Source organism: Xiphophorus couchianus, chromosome 15 (genome assembly GCF_001444195.1).
Source record: "Xiphophorus couchianus chromosome 15, X_couchianus-1.0, whole genome shotgun sequence".
Taxonomy (NCBI): domain Eukaryota; kingdom Metazoa; phylum Chordata; class Actinopteri; order Cyprinodontiformes; family Poeciliidae; genus Xiphophorus; species Xiphophorus couchianus.
The window spans coordinates 1,169,349-1,186,504 of record NC_040242.1 but is presented as its reverse complement, the minus strand read 5'-3'; the positions used below and the strand labels follow the sequence as shown (position 1 = coordinate 1,186,504).

General features: G+C 37.6%; 1 protein-coding gene across 3 annotated transcripts in view; it reads right to left on the bottom strand.

Moving 5' to 3' along the window:
* Positions 1–16,765, bottom strand: part of LOC114159116 (exostosin-1) — a 221,269-nt gene extending 204,504 nt beyond the window's left edge. The window contains exons 1-3 of one of the 3 annotated variants that reach the window (XM_028041221.1): positions 15,927–16,765; positions 14,698–15,189; positions 12,007–12,758 (exon numbers count right to left, since the gene is read on the bottom strand). In XM_028041221.1, coding sequence (XP_027897022.1) covers positions 12,007–12,758; positions 14,698–14,976 — 1,031 coding nt within the window. In that variant the 5' untranslated portion in view covers positions 14,977–15,189; positions 15,927–16,765. Of the gene's footprint in view, positions 1–12,006; positions 12,759–13,822; positions 14,077–14,697; positions 15,190–15,926 lie in introns of those variants that run through there. The other 2 variants (XM_028041222.1, XM_028041223.1) reach the window with 2 other exon arrangements.
* Positions 16,766–17,156: the final 391 nt, after the last annotated feature.

Sequence of the window (17,156 nt, the reverse complement as noted above, 5' to 3'; positions counted from 1 at the left end):
GAGCTTTTGAATAAGTGGGGGAAAAAAGATTTTTGTTTTCTGAAGCCTAAAAACTATTTGGATGTTAATTTACTGGGCTGTCGGATGAAGTCAGAAGTAATTCTTTTTAAATATGGGTGGATTTTTTCTTACCCTAAAACTAACTTGAGTAGCTCTTGATTCCAGATAGTTATGCGTACAAACCGAGTTTCTATTTTCCCCCATCAGGTTAACGATGGCTGACAGAGCAAACTGGGGCAGGTTGTAGAGCATAAAGTGCAGATTTTCTCCTCTTTTTCTGCAGATAATGAATTTATTTAGCATTTCAACATTTCACACACACACAAGCTCATTCTGGAATATTTTGCTTGGATCCGGATTCTTTATTGGCGGCTGGTTGACATCAGAGACTCATTAAAATTTGACATCACCTCACTCCTGCTTGTTATGTTCCGAGAAGAACGTAGCCTTTTTGACTTCAAATCGTTATGCCATCCACGTATGTTGGAGATTAGATCGAACTCGGCAACATTAACACCTTAACAAGAGTTGTCAGCGTTGTTTTGTCTCCACTTCACAGCATCACATAAAACAACTCTCACATTAATCACAGCAGCCGATCAGTCAGATCCTCAGCTTTGATCGGCTCCCCAGAGATCAAAAGGAAACAAGTGCTCTTTCTGGTTCCTACAACAGTTTTATATAAAGAAGAAAGGAAACTCGCTCCGAAGAGTGGCTGGTGTTTCAGTTAGAGGGGTAACAGTGCAAAGAAAGCCTGATTTGGTAAAAAACTCAGGTTTGAAGAAACAATCTGGAATATTTACTGTATAGAAAATAAAGTGGGACCAAGTCAGAGTTGTGAAAGTTACAATCTTTTGACTAAATCCAAGTCCCAAACCAAGTCGAAACGTCAAATGTTAAGTTGCTTTTAAAAATAAATTTCCCCCCAAGCCTTTATGTAGCTCTTCAGAAAATTTGGTTAGAAAATTATTAATTTATGTAGCAAATTTTGCAGAATAACATTCTATCAAAAGATGAAATTATTGCAAAACTTTAAACATGATTCAGTCAATATCATTCAATTTTTAAAAACTATTTTTGCATGTTTTTGTACTTCCATTTGGGTCTCAACAGTTTCTAAAAACAGACTTTAAAAAAAGCGATTTTAAAAAAACAACAACAACCATTTTCTGAAAATAAGTTCATATTTTTTGGTGTCTGAAAAACGAGCTGTTCAGTCACATTCGACAGGCACTGTGCTGTTACCTAGCAACCCCAGCTGAGCTCAGCCCCGTTACCTAGCAACCCAAGTAGAACTCCAGCATGTTTGTTCATCTGGTTTTATCACTCTATTCTGCTGTTGACTTACCATCCAGAAACAACTTGTTGTGTTGTTTTTGGTTGTGCAGGAGGCTCTACTAATGCTTCTCTGCATCTGTTTGCAGCCATTTTCACTCGTTAGTGTAAACGTTGAGTTTGGGTGGCGTGGCCAGCAGCAGCTTATTTGGATTTAAAGTGACAGATGCCCTAAAACAGCTCAAACCAGGACTGAAGTCTGATTATATAAGAATGATTTTCTGTAAAAATGTAATGATCATGTTTTGCTTCTGAAATGTTCAGTGAAGTATAAAAGGTCGCCCTTAATGTCCAGCTACAGAGTTTTGGTTGGATTTGCCTTATAATTACAGCTGGTCTCACACCTTCCAATCATCACTGCAGGTTTATTGATGGCATCTTTAGGCAGGAAGGGATTGTGCTGCGGTGCCCAAAAGATCATATTTGTTTCCACCAGCCTGATTGAGTTCTCACACCAGAGTGTCAAGACAACATTCGTCACACTTTACAGCTCCAGCAGCAGCAGCCTGGACTGTTTACACAAAGCAATTTGGCTTCATGGATTTCTGTTGTTTGTGCCAAATTCTGGCCCACCATCTGCCGCTTCAGATGAAATCAAGATTTATCAGACCAGGCTGGATATTCCAGGCTTCCTCAAAGTTTCACAGAGCCTGTGTGAATGGGAGAGTTGCTGATACTGGTCCTTACTGCTGCTTTTAATTAACATTTATCTAATTAGAGCCGGACTGAGGAAAGATCTGTATATAAAAAGGTTTTTTTGAAATTCTTTTGGTATTTGGTTCTATAAGGAACCACTTTGTTAAAACTAAAAAGAAGAACTATGTAAAAATAAACTTTTTTGAGCTTTACATTATGTTATGATGTTATGTAGAAACATACCATGATGGTAGGGGGAGGCTGTAGGTGTTGACTATGTAGATGTGCATATTTGTATATAATCAACTATTGGTTTCTGAACTCTTCCTGAATTAAAACATTAGTATTATTGTTTCTAAATGAATATGAACTTGTTCTGTTTGCATATTTGAGATCTGAAAGCACTGCAACTTTTTTGTTATTTTGACTATTTTTAATTTTCTGCAAATAAATACAAGATTTTGCTGGTAATTTTGTAGACATGTTGACAGTAGTTCATAGAATAAAAGAACAATGTTCATTTTACTCAAAGATATAAACATATATAGATTAGATTTCAATTGGTCTTTGTAAGTTGTTTTTTTTCTCCTCAAGTTTTTTCTGTTTTTCTTTATTTTCTGTTTTGTTTTTTGGAATGAGGATGTCACATTTTTGCCATGTTCTTTCTCATGTTGGTTGGTTGGTTGGTTGGTTGGTTGGTTGGCTGTCCTGTTGAAAAGCAATAAAAAAATAGAGCTAAAAAACAAACCTTGATTCTTTCATGCAAGTTTGCACATTTTTATTTTTGCACAATCATCACTAAAATCAATTTAAAAATTAGCTTTTGCTAAGTAACCCCAACATAAAAAATGCATCAGTTTGTCTGGATAATATTTTGAATAAGAATCAAAAATGTTGTGGTAAAATATTACAAAGAGATGTTTTTATTTTATTTTTGTATTGTAGTGTCTCATTTACTTTCGTTTTGAGTTCATATTATATTTTTTTGCACTATATGTAGAAAAAAATGCTAATAAATAATGTTAATATGTTATATTAAAGCATATTTTTTAAATTCCCTCTCCGGTTGTAACAAAAATAGTTAAAAGGAAAAAACACGAGAACACCGAAAGTTCAGAAATTTGATTAAATATTAAACTGAACATAAAATCAGACACCACAACATAAAATATAGTTTCAAATGTTCTTTTAGCATAAAATTTATATAAATTTAAAATGTACTATGTTTCTATAGATGTTACCTTTGTTACTGTGACAGGGTTACCCCAGTGTATTATAAGCCTGGCGGGCCACCAAGCTTTACTTGTGCCCCCACCAGCCTAAAGCATTGCTTATTTATTTAAGTTTTTTTTTTTTTAATGTTTGCATTTTTTAAGACGATATAATTGGTGTTCAGGTATTAATCTTCCAATCTTTCAATAATACATCATTATCAAGTGATATTTTAAAATTTTCTGTCAATTTTAAACATTTTTTAACTCAAAAACACGACGGGCCGCTGGACGAATGACTGGCCTAGAGCCCAACCACCAGGCTTAGCAGGCTTTCTGGGGGAAACCCTGTGTGAACAACAATTATTAAATCTCACAGAGTTTCTGTTTCTGAAGTCAGATTTGTGGTTCCGAAGAGCAATGCAACGCAGCAACATGATTTCATGACATGCAGCTGGTGACGTTTTATCTCCCAGTCTGATCCGCCGCTCAGCCATGGCAGCTCATTAGTACCTTATGATCTCAGAAATGTCAATGCACTTCTTTTTTAGGTTTTGTTGAAATCTCTATGAGTGTACAGTTTTCTTAAAACCCTGAATAATTTGAAGTCTAGCCAGATTATGCTCATGTAGAATTTTAAATCTGTGACTGAAATAATTTGCCTAATCCAGTGAAAAAGAATCCACAAACCTTTACGTTTTTCACATTTTGTTACTTTGCAAACACAAACCTACATGAATTTTATTGTAATTTTACAACATGGAGCAAACAGAAAGTAGTCTGAAAGGTAAAATGTGAATGTTTTGTTTTTTATTATTTCCTAAAAATATAAATTGTGGATGTGAATTTTAATTCTGCATCTGTAACTCATATGATTTTTATTTTACCACTGGAGTGGGAAATTGCAGGAAGTCCTTTATCTAATTCTCAAAATGACATTTTCATGAGTTATTTTACGCATTTCGAGATTAATCACATAAAACCGATGTGTTTAATTGTTAATTTTACTCTTTATCCTCCTGCTGATATGAAGTCAAGAATACAAACTAATAATTTAAAAGATCAACCCACTCTGGCACCACCGGCCCTTTAAGAGAATTTATGATCTTGATTTGGTCCAAAATGAAAATGAGTTTGACACCCTTGATGTAAACGGTTTAAACTGCAAATGTTAGCAACAAGTTCAATGCAGATTACCATCTACTGCATCGATGCTTCCATTCCTTTCTGCCATTTTCAGAGCTGTGACTAAAAAGTTGATTTAATCAATGAAGCAAATGGACGAACTCAGCGTGCCGGTGTGAGATCCTCCCTGCGACCGCTTGGCCTTCGCTACATTAACTTCTTTCTCCCATAAATAGTGACATAGAGTCAGCTAAAATAAATGCCAAGGCCTCGTCTCACTAAATGCCAATCTATCTTTAGGCTTCTCGCAGCAAGGAGAACCATTAACCTCCATTCATCTGCTGATTGGCCGCGGTGCCGGAGTCTAGCTGATCAATAGAGCTTCCTTTTACCCTCCAGCAGCCTTGAAGGAAACCTTCAGTGTATTGATAAGTCCAGCTCCGGTTTGCTCAAGCTGCTAAAAGTCCAGGGCAAAGTTTTGAGAAAACAGATTTTACAGAATCCTCCCTTCAGTGGGCAAGCATAAGGCCACAGTGGAGAGAAATTTAGTATTTTTTACTGGAAGGAACCTCCAGCAGAACTGAGATCAGTATGAACCAGTTTTATAGCAGAGAACTTAGCGAGAAGCCATTTAAAACTGAGGCTTTTAAGCATTAAAACTACCAAAGTTAAACTTAACGACAAATAGAAAACAATATTTAAGGACAGAAAACTTTGTCAATATTCTGCTAATGTCAAAAAACATAATTTCGCCATTGCAGTGTCTCTATTAAGTAAGAAACTCAGTTAAAAATCACATGTGAACAACTTAAATACAAAAAAAACATCCACGTCGTCATCCTCCAACCACTTCCTGTCTTCTTCTTGTTTTGCGCCATTTGCTACCCATGTGAAAAAGTGTTTCTATCAATGTTTTGAAAAATAATTAGCGATGAGTTGTTGCATTGTTTGGGAGGTTTTTGCTGGATTTTTCTCTTTTCCCAAAAATATAGGTTTTATGATTTATTTATTGCTGTCCAGAACTCAATTTGTACACAGACTGTTACAGATTATTATTTTGTCATCAACTGCAATTATTGGGCAAACAAATGAGTTAAAAGTAACCAAACTCCAGGGAAAAGCGTGCAAACTTTCAGAAACCTGAGCATATTTTACTCAAGTTAAGGTAAAAAAGTAGCTTTCCAAGAAATTACTAAAGAATAAAAAAGTATTTGGTAAAAAAGGCAAGAACTGATCAAAACATCAATAATATTTAAAAATCACATCATCAGACGGACAAAAACATAAAGTTATGTGGAACTTTTGGTAACTTAAGGACCAAAACGAAAATAAAAATTCATGTTAACAATCAGGTAAAAGAAAAATGTTCAATATAAAACTATCAAGAACAGGAAGTTTGTTTCTGGTGGGGGTTTTTTTATTAAAATAATTTTGCTCTTCATTCAGTGAAGTTACTCTCAGTGAGTATCTAGAAATTTTACTCAAGAGGAGCAATACTTCATAAAATTACTCAAGTAAAAATAAAAAGTACTCATGAAAGTAATTTTAAAAAAAAAGCTACTCAAGTAAATGTAACTAATTACGAAACTCAGAAGCAATATTCTTATGACTTAAAACAACAATGCAGTTTTTCCAGATGTTTCATCTCAAGTCTCTTTTCCAGAACAGGCAGGTTCAGTTTGATTTTTTAAATTTTTGTATTTTAATTTGCAGTGGTACACACAAAGTTTCCTTAAAGTCCTAAATCTGTCTTGTTCCCACTTCCTGAAAGTGGAAAAATGTTATTATTCCTCCCAGTACTGCTCATCATCACCTCCATCAAAGATGCACTCAAGCAGCAAAGCAGAAGAAGAAAAAATGAAACTTTTCCTCTGTTTGGTTTGAGTCGGGCCTGGAGAGGCGGAGGATTCAGATAACGGAGAGAACTGTCCTGGAAAAGAAAGAGGGCAATAAAGGTGAGAGGAGGAGGACGGAGAGAGTGAAAGGAAAGCAGGGAGCGACTTCTGATTTGCCTTAGCAGAAAAATTCACAACAAGGCAGGAGAAGAAATAACTTCAGTTGCTTTTCTCCACATCAGCGACAGCGGCGGCGGCCGCCCGCATGACCAGCGCTGACATTTACGTTAACGCAGCCAGGCACTTTTCTCCCGTCATACATATTGGATCCTGCAGCTGCCAAACATTCGCAGATGTGACAACAGCTGTGTTTGTTTTTATGCATCAAATTAAACCCACTGAACAGAGCGAGCGCGTTATAACTAATTCATTTAGCATCTACACTTGCCTTTTATGAAATAATTAGTGATGGAGGCTTTTTCCCTGAATAATGGAGAGGCGTGTGATCACTGGGAGTGAAATGTCTGTCCATCATCATTTTTCATACATTAGAAACTAATAGAACCTCTTTTTACCTGTAGCAGCTCCATGTTTCACAGAAGTCAGTGCAAAGCGTGTCTTATTTCAAATCATTAACATTTTCTGCATCCAGCATTTGGTATTCTTTTTTTAATTTGTAATTTAGTTAAAGTTGGCGCTATAAGGCTCTCAAAGATGTTTTATGTTATTTACTTTTTATTTTTATCGGAGAGAAACCCAAGGATGTACGACGGCAGAAAAACGGATTTCCTACAACAGTGAGTTGTTTCTCTGCCATTAGCATGTTTTTATTTCATTTATATTTTTTAAAATATTTTATGAGGTTGTTTTTTTTTTAGCAAATTTGCAACTTTCCAAACTCAGAAATGTCCATCTTTCTTTCTAGAAATTTCTGATATTAAACTCAAAATTTCTAAGTTTTTTTATAGCAAATTTGCAACTTTCCAAACTGACAAAGTTTTGGGGTTTTTCTAGAAAGTTTCTGAGACTAATCTCAAAATTTCTAATTTTTTCAAGCTAATTTTTGGCTTTCAACGCACAGAAATTTCCATGTTTTTTCTACAAAATTTCTGAGACTAATCTCAAAATTTTTGATTTTTTAAAGCAAATTTTTGACTTTCCAGAAAATGTCTTATATTTTTGGGCAATATTTTTTCTTCCTCCATCTACAATGGCCCTAACATGTTGTCATAGATAAGTAGCCCAGAAGTGATCAATTTACTCCACTTTAAAATATTATACACTGGCATACTTTGGTTTGAAGTATATATGGAAAGAAAGCTACGCCACGTTTGCATTTGAAAATACTGTAAAAGAAACTAGAATAATTTTAAATAGGAATAAGGAAGCTAATCTCCATTTTACTACGAGTATCAACATGAAAGTCGTGCGAGTGATTTGAATAAACATTCTTCTGCTGCTGCTTCCCAAGTCGCCTTCACAGGATGGGATATTAAACAGTCTTTGGAGGAACAGTTCTGCACTGCAAAGCTCTAATTGGCTAAGCTGACTGTTATCTACGTACAGTTAAACAGCTTGAATCCGAGCCAGCGTGGCTCAGAGGGAGGCCAGATCCATATCTATCCCCTTCATTCACAGCTTAATTCAATTGGAGGGCAATTATCGAACGCCCCGAGGCTCCAAGATCCCCGTCGGTTTCAGTTCTCATCAGGGAGCTTCGCCGTGCAGGATCCCCCGCTCTGCCCCCCGAAAGCAGAGGCTGATGTTTGTGTCGACGACCGGCGTGTAAAACAGAAAGCAAACAAGCGGGAAGGATCCGTCTGCAGCAACCCGGTGATTCAAAAGGAGTGCAGCAGAGTTTGTTTTGCAGAAAGAAAAAAGTCCAACATGCTTGTCTCATGCACATATTCTGAGCGGGATGTTTTGGTTTATGGTGCGCCCCGTGACAGAATATGGATTAAAATGTTTCTAAAAACAGATAACTACAAACCCAGAGCACTGTAAAACAGAAAACTAACAGAAATATACTAAATTACATGTTTTGTTATTTATTTGAACACAAATAGATTTTTTTAGATAATCTTGATTCTACTTATTTTACATGAAGAGTGATTAAATGTTTTGCTTCCACATGTAATAAGGCGAAGTAGCGATTTTGCTGTCGCCAGTGATGGACTCCTTTAGTTAATTCATTTCTGACTCCTTGCAGTCACTGGAGACAGATTTCCGTCTGAACTTGTGTGAGAAGTGGGATTACAAATATTTACAGAGACAAACAAAGCCATTATTTTACCTTTGTTTCTGAAAGGACAGTAAAAGCTTGTTTTGCATTTTGTTCACTTCCGATACGGAAACCTGAGGTTTAGTATCGACCGATCCGATACTGAAAAACAGCTGAATTAAAACATTTCTGTTCTTAAAACACAGACTTGGGCTGTTGCAAATGATTGTTTTAGTAGTCGAGTTTAGTAACCGAGTATTCTATTGATTGTTTTTACTATTAATCGAACACAAATAATCACCCGGCCGGAACACGACGCGTTAAATAATAAAATATAATTTAATGAAGCTACAAGGCAGGGAATTCAGGTACTTGAATCATACAATATTACAAATTACACATATATTTGGTAACTCTGCACCAATGCAGCACATTTAAATATCTCAATAACTTCACATAAATTACATTTTTTCAGTTAGGAGAATAACAGGCAACGTAAAATAAATAATAAAGAAAGTGAAACTAGGTTAACTACCTGCAGACATGTAAAAAATATATAAACTGCAACAAACCAAATGGTCCAGAAAGTGCAATAAGGAATTCTAAATATAATGGAAAATAAATAATAAAGCATGATGTCACTCAGAGCACAAGACATAGAACTAGACTGAATAGAGCTGCTGTTATGCATCAGAATCATTATTTTTAAATATCAGAACTGATACAGATATTAATATCCAATCAGTGCATCTCCAGTTTTGCAGCAACTTCTCTCTCACACAGTGTGACGTCACCTCTGATCCTACTTTGTAAATTTAATTGCACAACAGGAAAGTTAGAAAATATACTTTAATATTCTTAGTTATTAATTCACAATCTGATAAAATTAGGATTGAGATATTTGAAATAAAATAAAAACTTTGGTTGGCCTATATCTAGTTTGAACAGAAATGAGCTACAGGTTGAAACTAATGGTATTTAATATTAGACCAGACTGAAGACAAATAATTAATAGACTGTTTAATTCGTAGTGCAGCCTCTTAAGCACTTTTCCATCCATTCATTTTTTATTATCTTGTTTTATTCAGCAGATGGTAAACAATGAATCATTAATGCCCCTATAATGTGATGTTTTAAAGTAAGAATTTCCACATTTATAATTTTTCTCCAGTGCATAATTTGTTTTGATAGTCAAAATCTTTTTTCATGCACTAAAAGAACAACATAATATCTGTTTATGTAGCTGATTTATTACGAACTTATTCCAGATGTAATTAGTTTATCAAACATCATCCTGATGTTATTCATGTTTCTTGTTCTGAAATCGTTGTTTAGGAGAGTTTAGCCTCCTCTGCAGAGGCGCTGCTGCTCAGCATGTTGAGGAAGTCATTGTTCAGGTTTGTGAGGCAGAGGCAAACGTAACTGTGTCGCTGCGATTACCGTCCCTGCACTTCTCAGAATACATTGCAGTCCATTAGCAGCGGGACACGCAGATTTTTCATTTTGCTGTGTTGGCTTCGTATGGCAACACATTAAGTTAGAAATAAACGGGGCCTACAGACCAACTGCTGACACCATGTATGCAGACAGGGACAAATAAGACATAAGTGGACTTGGAGCCCCGTCCTGCATCACCACGAGTCATGCAGCGAAGACGAGTCGCACACAACAGCTTTAGAAACGTTAACCCGAGTTTCAGCTGCAGCACCAAGTGCAGAGTTTTGATATAAACAGTATTTTACCCGTCTGGTATTAATAAAACATCGTCAAACAAAAACTGGGATACAACAGAAATAGAGAGAAAGAGAAACAGAGCCAGACGGACAGACCGACTTTATGTGACTTTGGAAAAGTAAAACCACTGATCTACATCCTACGACGGAGTATTAGGGCCAGACTGAGAAAAAAATACTAACATTATGAGAATAAAGTCAGTGTAAGAATAAAGTTGTAATAATGTGAGAATAAAGTCATAATAATATGAAAATATAGTTACAGTAAAACTAGAACAAAGTCTTAGTAGTATTTCAATTAAATCAGAGTATTGCAGGAATTAAGTTATATTATTACAAGAATAAAGTCAAAACAAACACAAATTTGGTAATAATATGAGAATAAAGTCATAATAGTTCAAGAATAAAGTCATAATATTTTGAGGATAAAGCCATAATAATATGAAAATAAAGTCGAAGCAATACATTAAAGTTGTAATAATGAGAATAGAGTCATAAAATTCCAAGAATAGTGATAAAATGATGAGGATAAAATCGAAATAATGCAAAGGTAAAGCCGTGATAACAAGAAAAAAAAGTCAGTGCAAGAATAAAGTCATAATAACATTACAAGAAGTCGTATAAAAATAAAGTCGAAATATTTCAAGAATAGACATTACTTTATTCTGGCAATATTGACTTTATTCTCTATTATTAGCATGGTTCTAATACTCCATCATAACAACCATTTATCTATTTAATGGAAACCAAACATTCAAAATGGAATAAAAGCACAATATCAATATTTCCAAAAAACACAAGTAGAAACTGTTTGCTTCCCTCAAGTTTCTGCAACCACAAGAATTTTTATTGAAGTCAAAATATTCATGTGAAGACTGATGGACAAACTTCTTGAGTGGAAACCAGAGGAAAGCAGCTTTATACCCAGCAGTTCTGCCTCTTCTGGCCTCTTTAGCTGCAGCTGGACGTTTGCACACCAAACCCCTCTTCTGAATCTGGGATGTTTTCTCCTCTCAACTAACTCAGGAGCTATTTGAGAGAAACCAACAAAGCTTTCCATCTTTCAGGATTCGTTTCCATTCTCCTGCTGCTTCATATTCGTCAAATACACGCAAACGCTTTCCAGAAAACAGCACAAACGCTTGTACATCTGTGTTGCATTTTGTCTCAGAGAGACACAGCAACAATAAAACTCAACTCCCATGACGATTGCCAGCGCTCTGCATGAAAACAGCCGCCCGCTTTCTCTAAGCAAAGCTTCACAAACAGCAGCCATCCCAAACTCTCTGAAGGAAGAATTCACAACTCAAAATGTATATGAATTCACAGCTTTTACCAGCACAAAACAATGAATTTTAGGTGAAATGATGCACAAATCCACTGCATTTACACTATTAGGTGATACTGATGACAAAACTACAGAAGAGGACTAGGATAACTGAAAAAGAAAGAAGTTATTTTGACTTTTTTTCAGAAGATCTCAGACAAAATGTCAGAATTCTGAGACAAAATTTCAAAATTCTGAAATTAATGTCAGAATTCTGAGACAAAATGTCAAAATTCTGAAATTAATGTCAAAATTCTGAAATTAATGTCAAAATTCTGAAATTAATGTCAGAATTCTGAGACAAAATGTCAAAATTCTGAAATTAATGTCAAAATTCTGAGACATTCAATTCTGATGTTAAAGTCAGCACTATTTTTGCTTTCTGTAGTGGCCATATCCTTTTCCATACAGAACGGCTACAGCAGCTAGGTGCCTGGTTTTCTTTGTTTCAGACAATGAAGAATCAAATCTCAAAATGAGAAGAATAAACCGGTGAAAACCAATCAGAACCATTCAAGAGCTCAGATGTTTGGTATGAAGGAATCGTAAAAGGAGGAGAAAAGGTTAATAAAGTTATCCTTACTTTGAGTAGTCTTGGTTGTCTCGGTCGCAGCGGGAGTCTTTGTGTTTCTCCCAGTCTTTGCCATGTTTGCAGGTGGTCAGCAGGATAATATCTTCCCCGTTGTGGATGTGATAGAGCGCGTTTCTCGTCTCTGAGCCAATGCCGGTCAGGTAGCGCTTCCCTTTAAAAACCAGCTGGTACTTCCTGGAGGGCGAGGCGTCGCTCCGTGCCGGATAACCGGCTGACCCTCCTTTCAGAGGGTGATCTTTGGAGAAGAGCGGGATGGAGATGTCAAAGTTCGGCCTAAAATTGGCCACATCGGCGCTGGCCTTGGCCAGGATGGACTGGCCCACTTCGAAGCCCAGATCCTCTGTGTAGTCCGGCCAAGTGCCAGAGTACAGGTTGAATATGAGGTGGTTCCGGCCGTCGTTCCACGTCGGCAGGCTGTGGATGCGGGCCCTGACGTTCTGGACGTACTGAGCCGAGAGCTGGTCCCTGTCCAGCGTGTCCACGGCCAGAACGAAGAGGCAGGCCCGGGAGGGGTCCGCCGTGTGGAACCGAGACTCCCGGATGGACGACAGGATTTTCTGGTAGGTCTCTGAGATCTCGTCGCCTCTCTGCGGGGGGTAGATATAAACCCTAAAACCCGACTGGCAGCGTGAAAAGTCAAAACAGGTTTCCATGCGGCAGCGCTTGTTCTTGTAGATGTTGTCTCGGATCGCCCGTCGTTCGTGGGGCGAGGTGTGCTGGTGGTGCAGCTGAGGGCTGTCCTCCTGCAAGGAAAACACAGTCTAGATTAGACTCAATTTATTATCTCAAAGGGGCAAATACATTAAAAAAATAATGTAATAGTAGACCAGAACATCCATATAGCTCACAGTACAATAATATGCAGGTAACACTTTGCTTGAAGGGGTAAAAGATGAAATTCATCACTGATTTTATGAATACTGTGCAGTTCTTTAGTGCAGTTAGTAGTTGATTTAATGTGTTTATAAATAAATTGACACCGACATTGTGTATAAGACTGACAATGGACATGATTAATGTTTATGACTGTTGTCATGAAGTGTTATTCAGTAAAGAAAGACACTTTTACTGCAAAGTTGACGCCTTTTAAGCAACTTCTAATTAAAAGTGTCATTATTTGGACTTAGACTTATTTTATTGTCATTCAACAAAGACATGACAGTGAAATTGGCAACGAAATGTAATTTACTGACTGATGCAAAGTTGACACTTTTAATGCAACTTATAAAGCAAATATTAATGCAACTTTGCATTAAAATGTTATCGTCATTCTACCATGAGGAAGTAGAGCAAACCTCCGACAAACAAACGATGTTACAATTGGCAGAGGTGGTGGAAGTGAATGTGTTACACCAGATACTTTGTGAGTCATTTTTCTCTTATCAGCCAACACTGAGGCAAAAGCAACAAGAGAGAAAATTCTCCAATGAGTTTTACATCAGGTTCGCGGGAAACAACAGAAAAATAAATGTCAAAACCCGCCAGAGTAAGAATGAGGGGCACAAAGTGTCATTGGATGTGAGAGGGAAGCTGTCTGCCGCACTTTTCAGGTACAGAACAGGTGAGTTATGACTTAAATAACACCAGCTTGTGAAAATCTGCCTTGAGGGAAAATGCCTAAAAATAAACATTAGCATAAAAAAGTGCTTCAATGTAAATACCGTAGTTACTGTTTTCATGTTGCCGTAGAGCTAACATTGGAATTTACACACATAAAATCAAGCATAAATACGTCACTTATTGACCTTTGGCTTTACTATCAATAAGTGCCGTTATGAGAAAAAACAGGACGCTTACTACCAGATACCTTGAACATGCGGTAGTTGCCGTCGATAACAGTTTAATTCAACCGGACATGACGTCAGCTGCAGGCCTTAATCCATCTCTTGCGATATTCCAGACTCCGTTTCGGTTTTGGAACTTTAAAAAATTGCTTTCCGCATCTGAACGTTCTGGGTAACGGAAGTCTGGACTCTATGTTCCCCCATTAACGATGTTTGACCGGAATTTCCAACTATTTTCCTCGAAATCTCTGACCGCAGCGTGTTAGCAAACATGAAGCCCGGGTAATGCTAACGGAAGTTCAGTTTCTCCAGATAAGGGGCGTGTACTTCGGGACAAAACGCGGCCGCTAATTGGTCAGTTGCCTCTGGAATGATTGACAGGTGGAATTAATTTACTTAATGGAAACACGGCAATTTGGACAAATACTCTAATTTTTTGATAAAAAGTCTTGGCGCTAGAATACGGTTTATTTAATTTTTTTTGTTTATTTTTGAAAACTGCAATAAAAACACTTTTTTCTGCATCGTACGAGTCACATGACCAATACCCGGATGTTGTCACTGGTGCAAACCACGAAGAAGAAGACGACAGGAAGTAGTTGGAGGATGACATTGCTGCATGTTTTTAATGACTTATCAAGTCATAAACAAACGTATTCACGTGTGATTTTAATTGCGCTTTTTTTTAACGGAAGCACCGCAGTTGCGAACTTGTATTTTTTTTTGTTTCGCTTAGTTTTTTTTGTTTTGCGAAATATTGACATTTGTAATGAAATAATGTTTCATTACAACATTGTTGTCTTCTTCTGCAGCTAATGTTTAGCAGGTTATTTTTAATCTGCCTTGTTTTAGTTTTAGTTTTCCAAAATAAGGGCCAAACCTCTCCCCCCTCCCCCACCTCTTGCTCTCCTCCCTCCAGGTAGGGGTCCAGCAGCTCTGTCAGCTCTGGCCAGCGACGCGCCGGTCTGGACGGGAGTCTCTGGGGCAGCGACCGCGGCTGGTAGACGTCTTTCCTCTGGTAGTAGTAGTACTGGTAGTCCTGCTGGTGGTACTGGTGAATCTGGGGATAATGGTACGGCTGCTGCTGGAACTCCCCAATCTGCAGACCCCACAGGTAGATGAGGAAGAGTAGACCGGCCACCACAGACACAAGCAGGTACCGCTTCTTGGCCTGCATGTGTGCTGCGGGATGAAGGAGGAGGAGGAAGTCTCAGGTTAGGGGAGGGAGGAAGAGAGGGATGAACGTTATGGAGGAGGAGGAGGTGAGTTGGGGAAAGAGGAAGGGAAAAGACAAAGATGAGTAACAAGGAAAAATGATAAAAAGAGGAGGGGAGGAACAGGGAGGCAGGTCTCTATCCGCAGCTCAGCATTTTGGGATTTTTGTTGTATACTGAAAGAAAAAGAAAAACTGAAACATTAATCAGGTTTTCAGTTACTAATCCAGTGATTTTTACAAGTTAATTCAAAGAGACACACCCTCATCTATGACTGAGAAACAACCAGCTGATCCAACTTGGTCAAATTTATCCAAGTAAATTTATCAAGTTTAACAAACTTCATTTGATGACATGGGAAAATTAATATGTTTTTAAAAGTTGGAGCTCAATTCTTCACAGCAAATACAAATAAACTTTTTGTAAAATTTTAAAACACATTAAGTGATGCATATTTTTCATATTGACAGAGAGAAATGGTGTAAAGGGAAAATTAAAGAGAAGAAATTAAACCAATGACAATAGTTACAGTTAAAAAAGATTAATCCAAATAAAACTTAACATTCAAAAATATCTAGAGGCAAAAATAAATACAGAAACTGTGAGTAGAAATGAATGTAATAAATATAGAACTAAAAAAATTAAAAAAGAGCCTTGGATCAATTATTACCGATAAAAATAATAATAAACAAATGACATCCTGTATTTTTGTTTATTTTTTAATCGTGTTTAAATATGTGTTTATAGGTTTGTTTCTTATTTTGTTACTTAATATTTTCTTATTTTCACCATGTTAGTGTGAGCTCAAGTATATATATTGGTGTGGTTAACCTTAATTCCCCAAATTAAGAGTGTAAACTTCATACTTGTGTTACTTTTGCAACAGTTTCTATGGAGATGAAGGTGAACTTACCTGGTTAAGTGAAACTGTTCTGGTTCCGGGATGGATCTGGGTGTGCGCTGCTCTCCCCTCCAGCCTGAGCAGGGCTCCACAGTTTGGAAACATCCTCCATTAACAAACTGGATTATGGATCCATGCACGCGCCGTCTGAGCCTTAAGAAACCCACGTGCGGGAGCGCATTACTGCGCAAAGTGTGCGCCAAGAAACCAAATCCGGAGAGCCGCCTCCATCCTCCACCACAAACTTTTCCCGACCGAAACGAGCCGCTGAGCGCCGCTCATGCATCCTCCGCCTGCAGGCGCTGCTCGGTCTGAAAGCAGCATCCATCCAGAATGAATTCACCTCCAATCAGCGTCTCTCCCGTCCCTTCCTCCCAGGAAAAACACCAGTAAACTTTGGATGGGCGCTCCTCCACCTGAGGAGCTCACATCGAGAATTACGCAGAAATCACCGCGTCAGGTGAGTTAAGAAACGCAACCAGCGGTAAAATCCCGCTCCAAGCGCGACTGAACGGCGGCGATAAATCAGATAAACACCTGCAGTGTTTACCCGGGTTCGTCTGGGCTGCTCCCTGTCGAGCAGCAGGTTCCGGCTTTCCTTCACGTTTCCATGCTGAGATCCAGAGCTGGACGTGCTGCAGCATCAGCAGCAGCGCAGATAAGCCAGGCGGCAGCAGCTGCTGCAGCATCAGGCTGCATGCGGGGATCGGAGCGCAGCTTGCACGTCCCGTCTGGTGGCTCTGATAAGGTATCGGAACTCACCATTCACCACACCGGCTCCGTTCGCTCAGGTTCAACAGGAAGTCCGAGTTTAATGCAAGAAAGAAATAACACATTAATCAGAAACACGTTTTTTTTCCTCATTGCTTCACTTATTTATCTAAATTATTCATTTTTTGTTGCTTTTAAATTAGCTGTAACACAAAACAAATTGATCTAATTTTCTCATTTTGAGTGTTTTTCTATTTTAATATCTTTGATATGTTTAGAAAATATATTTTCCTCAGGTGTTCACATGAATTAGGCAGCAGCAAAGTTTGTGGAATCAGATTTAGTTTAAATTTAACTCTTATAAAATCTTTCTGCTGAAAATGTTTTACAATTTGTTTGGTTTTAATTTGGTTTCACATTTTAGTTGTTAAATCCAACATTATCTGAAACATCTGAAAATATGTAATTAATTTCAGGGACGGTTGACAGATGTCAAATCATGATCCGACTGTTGTATCAAACAGCGCCATC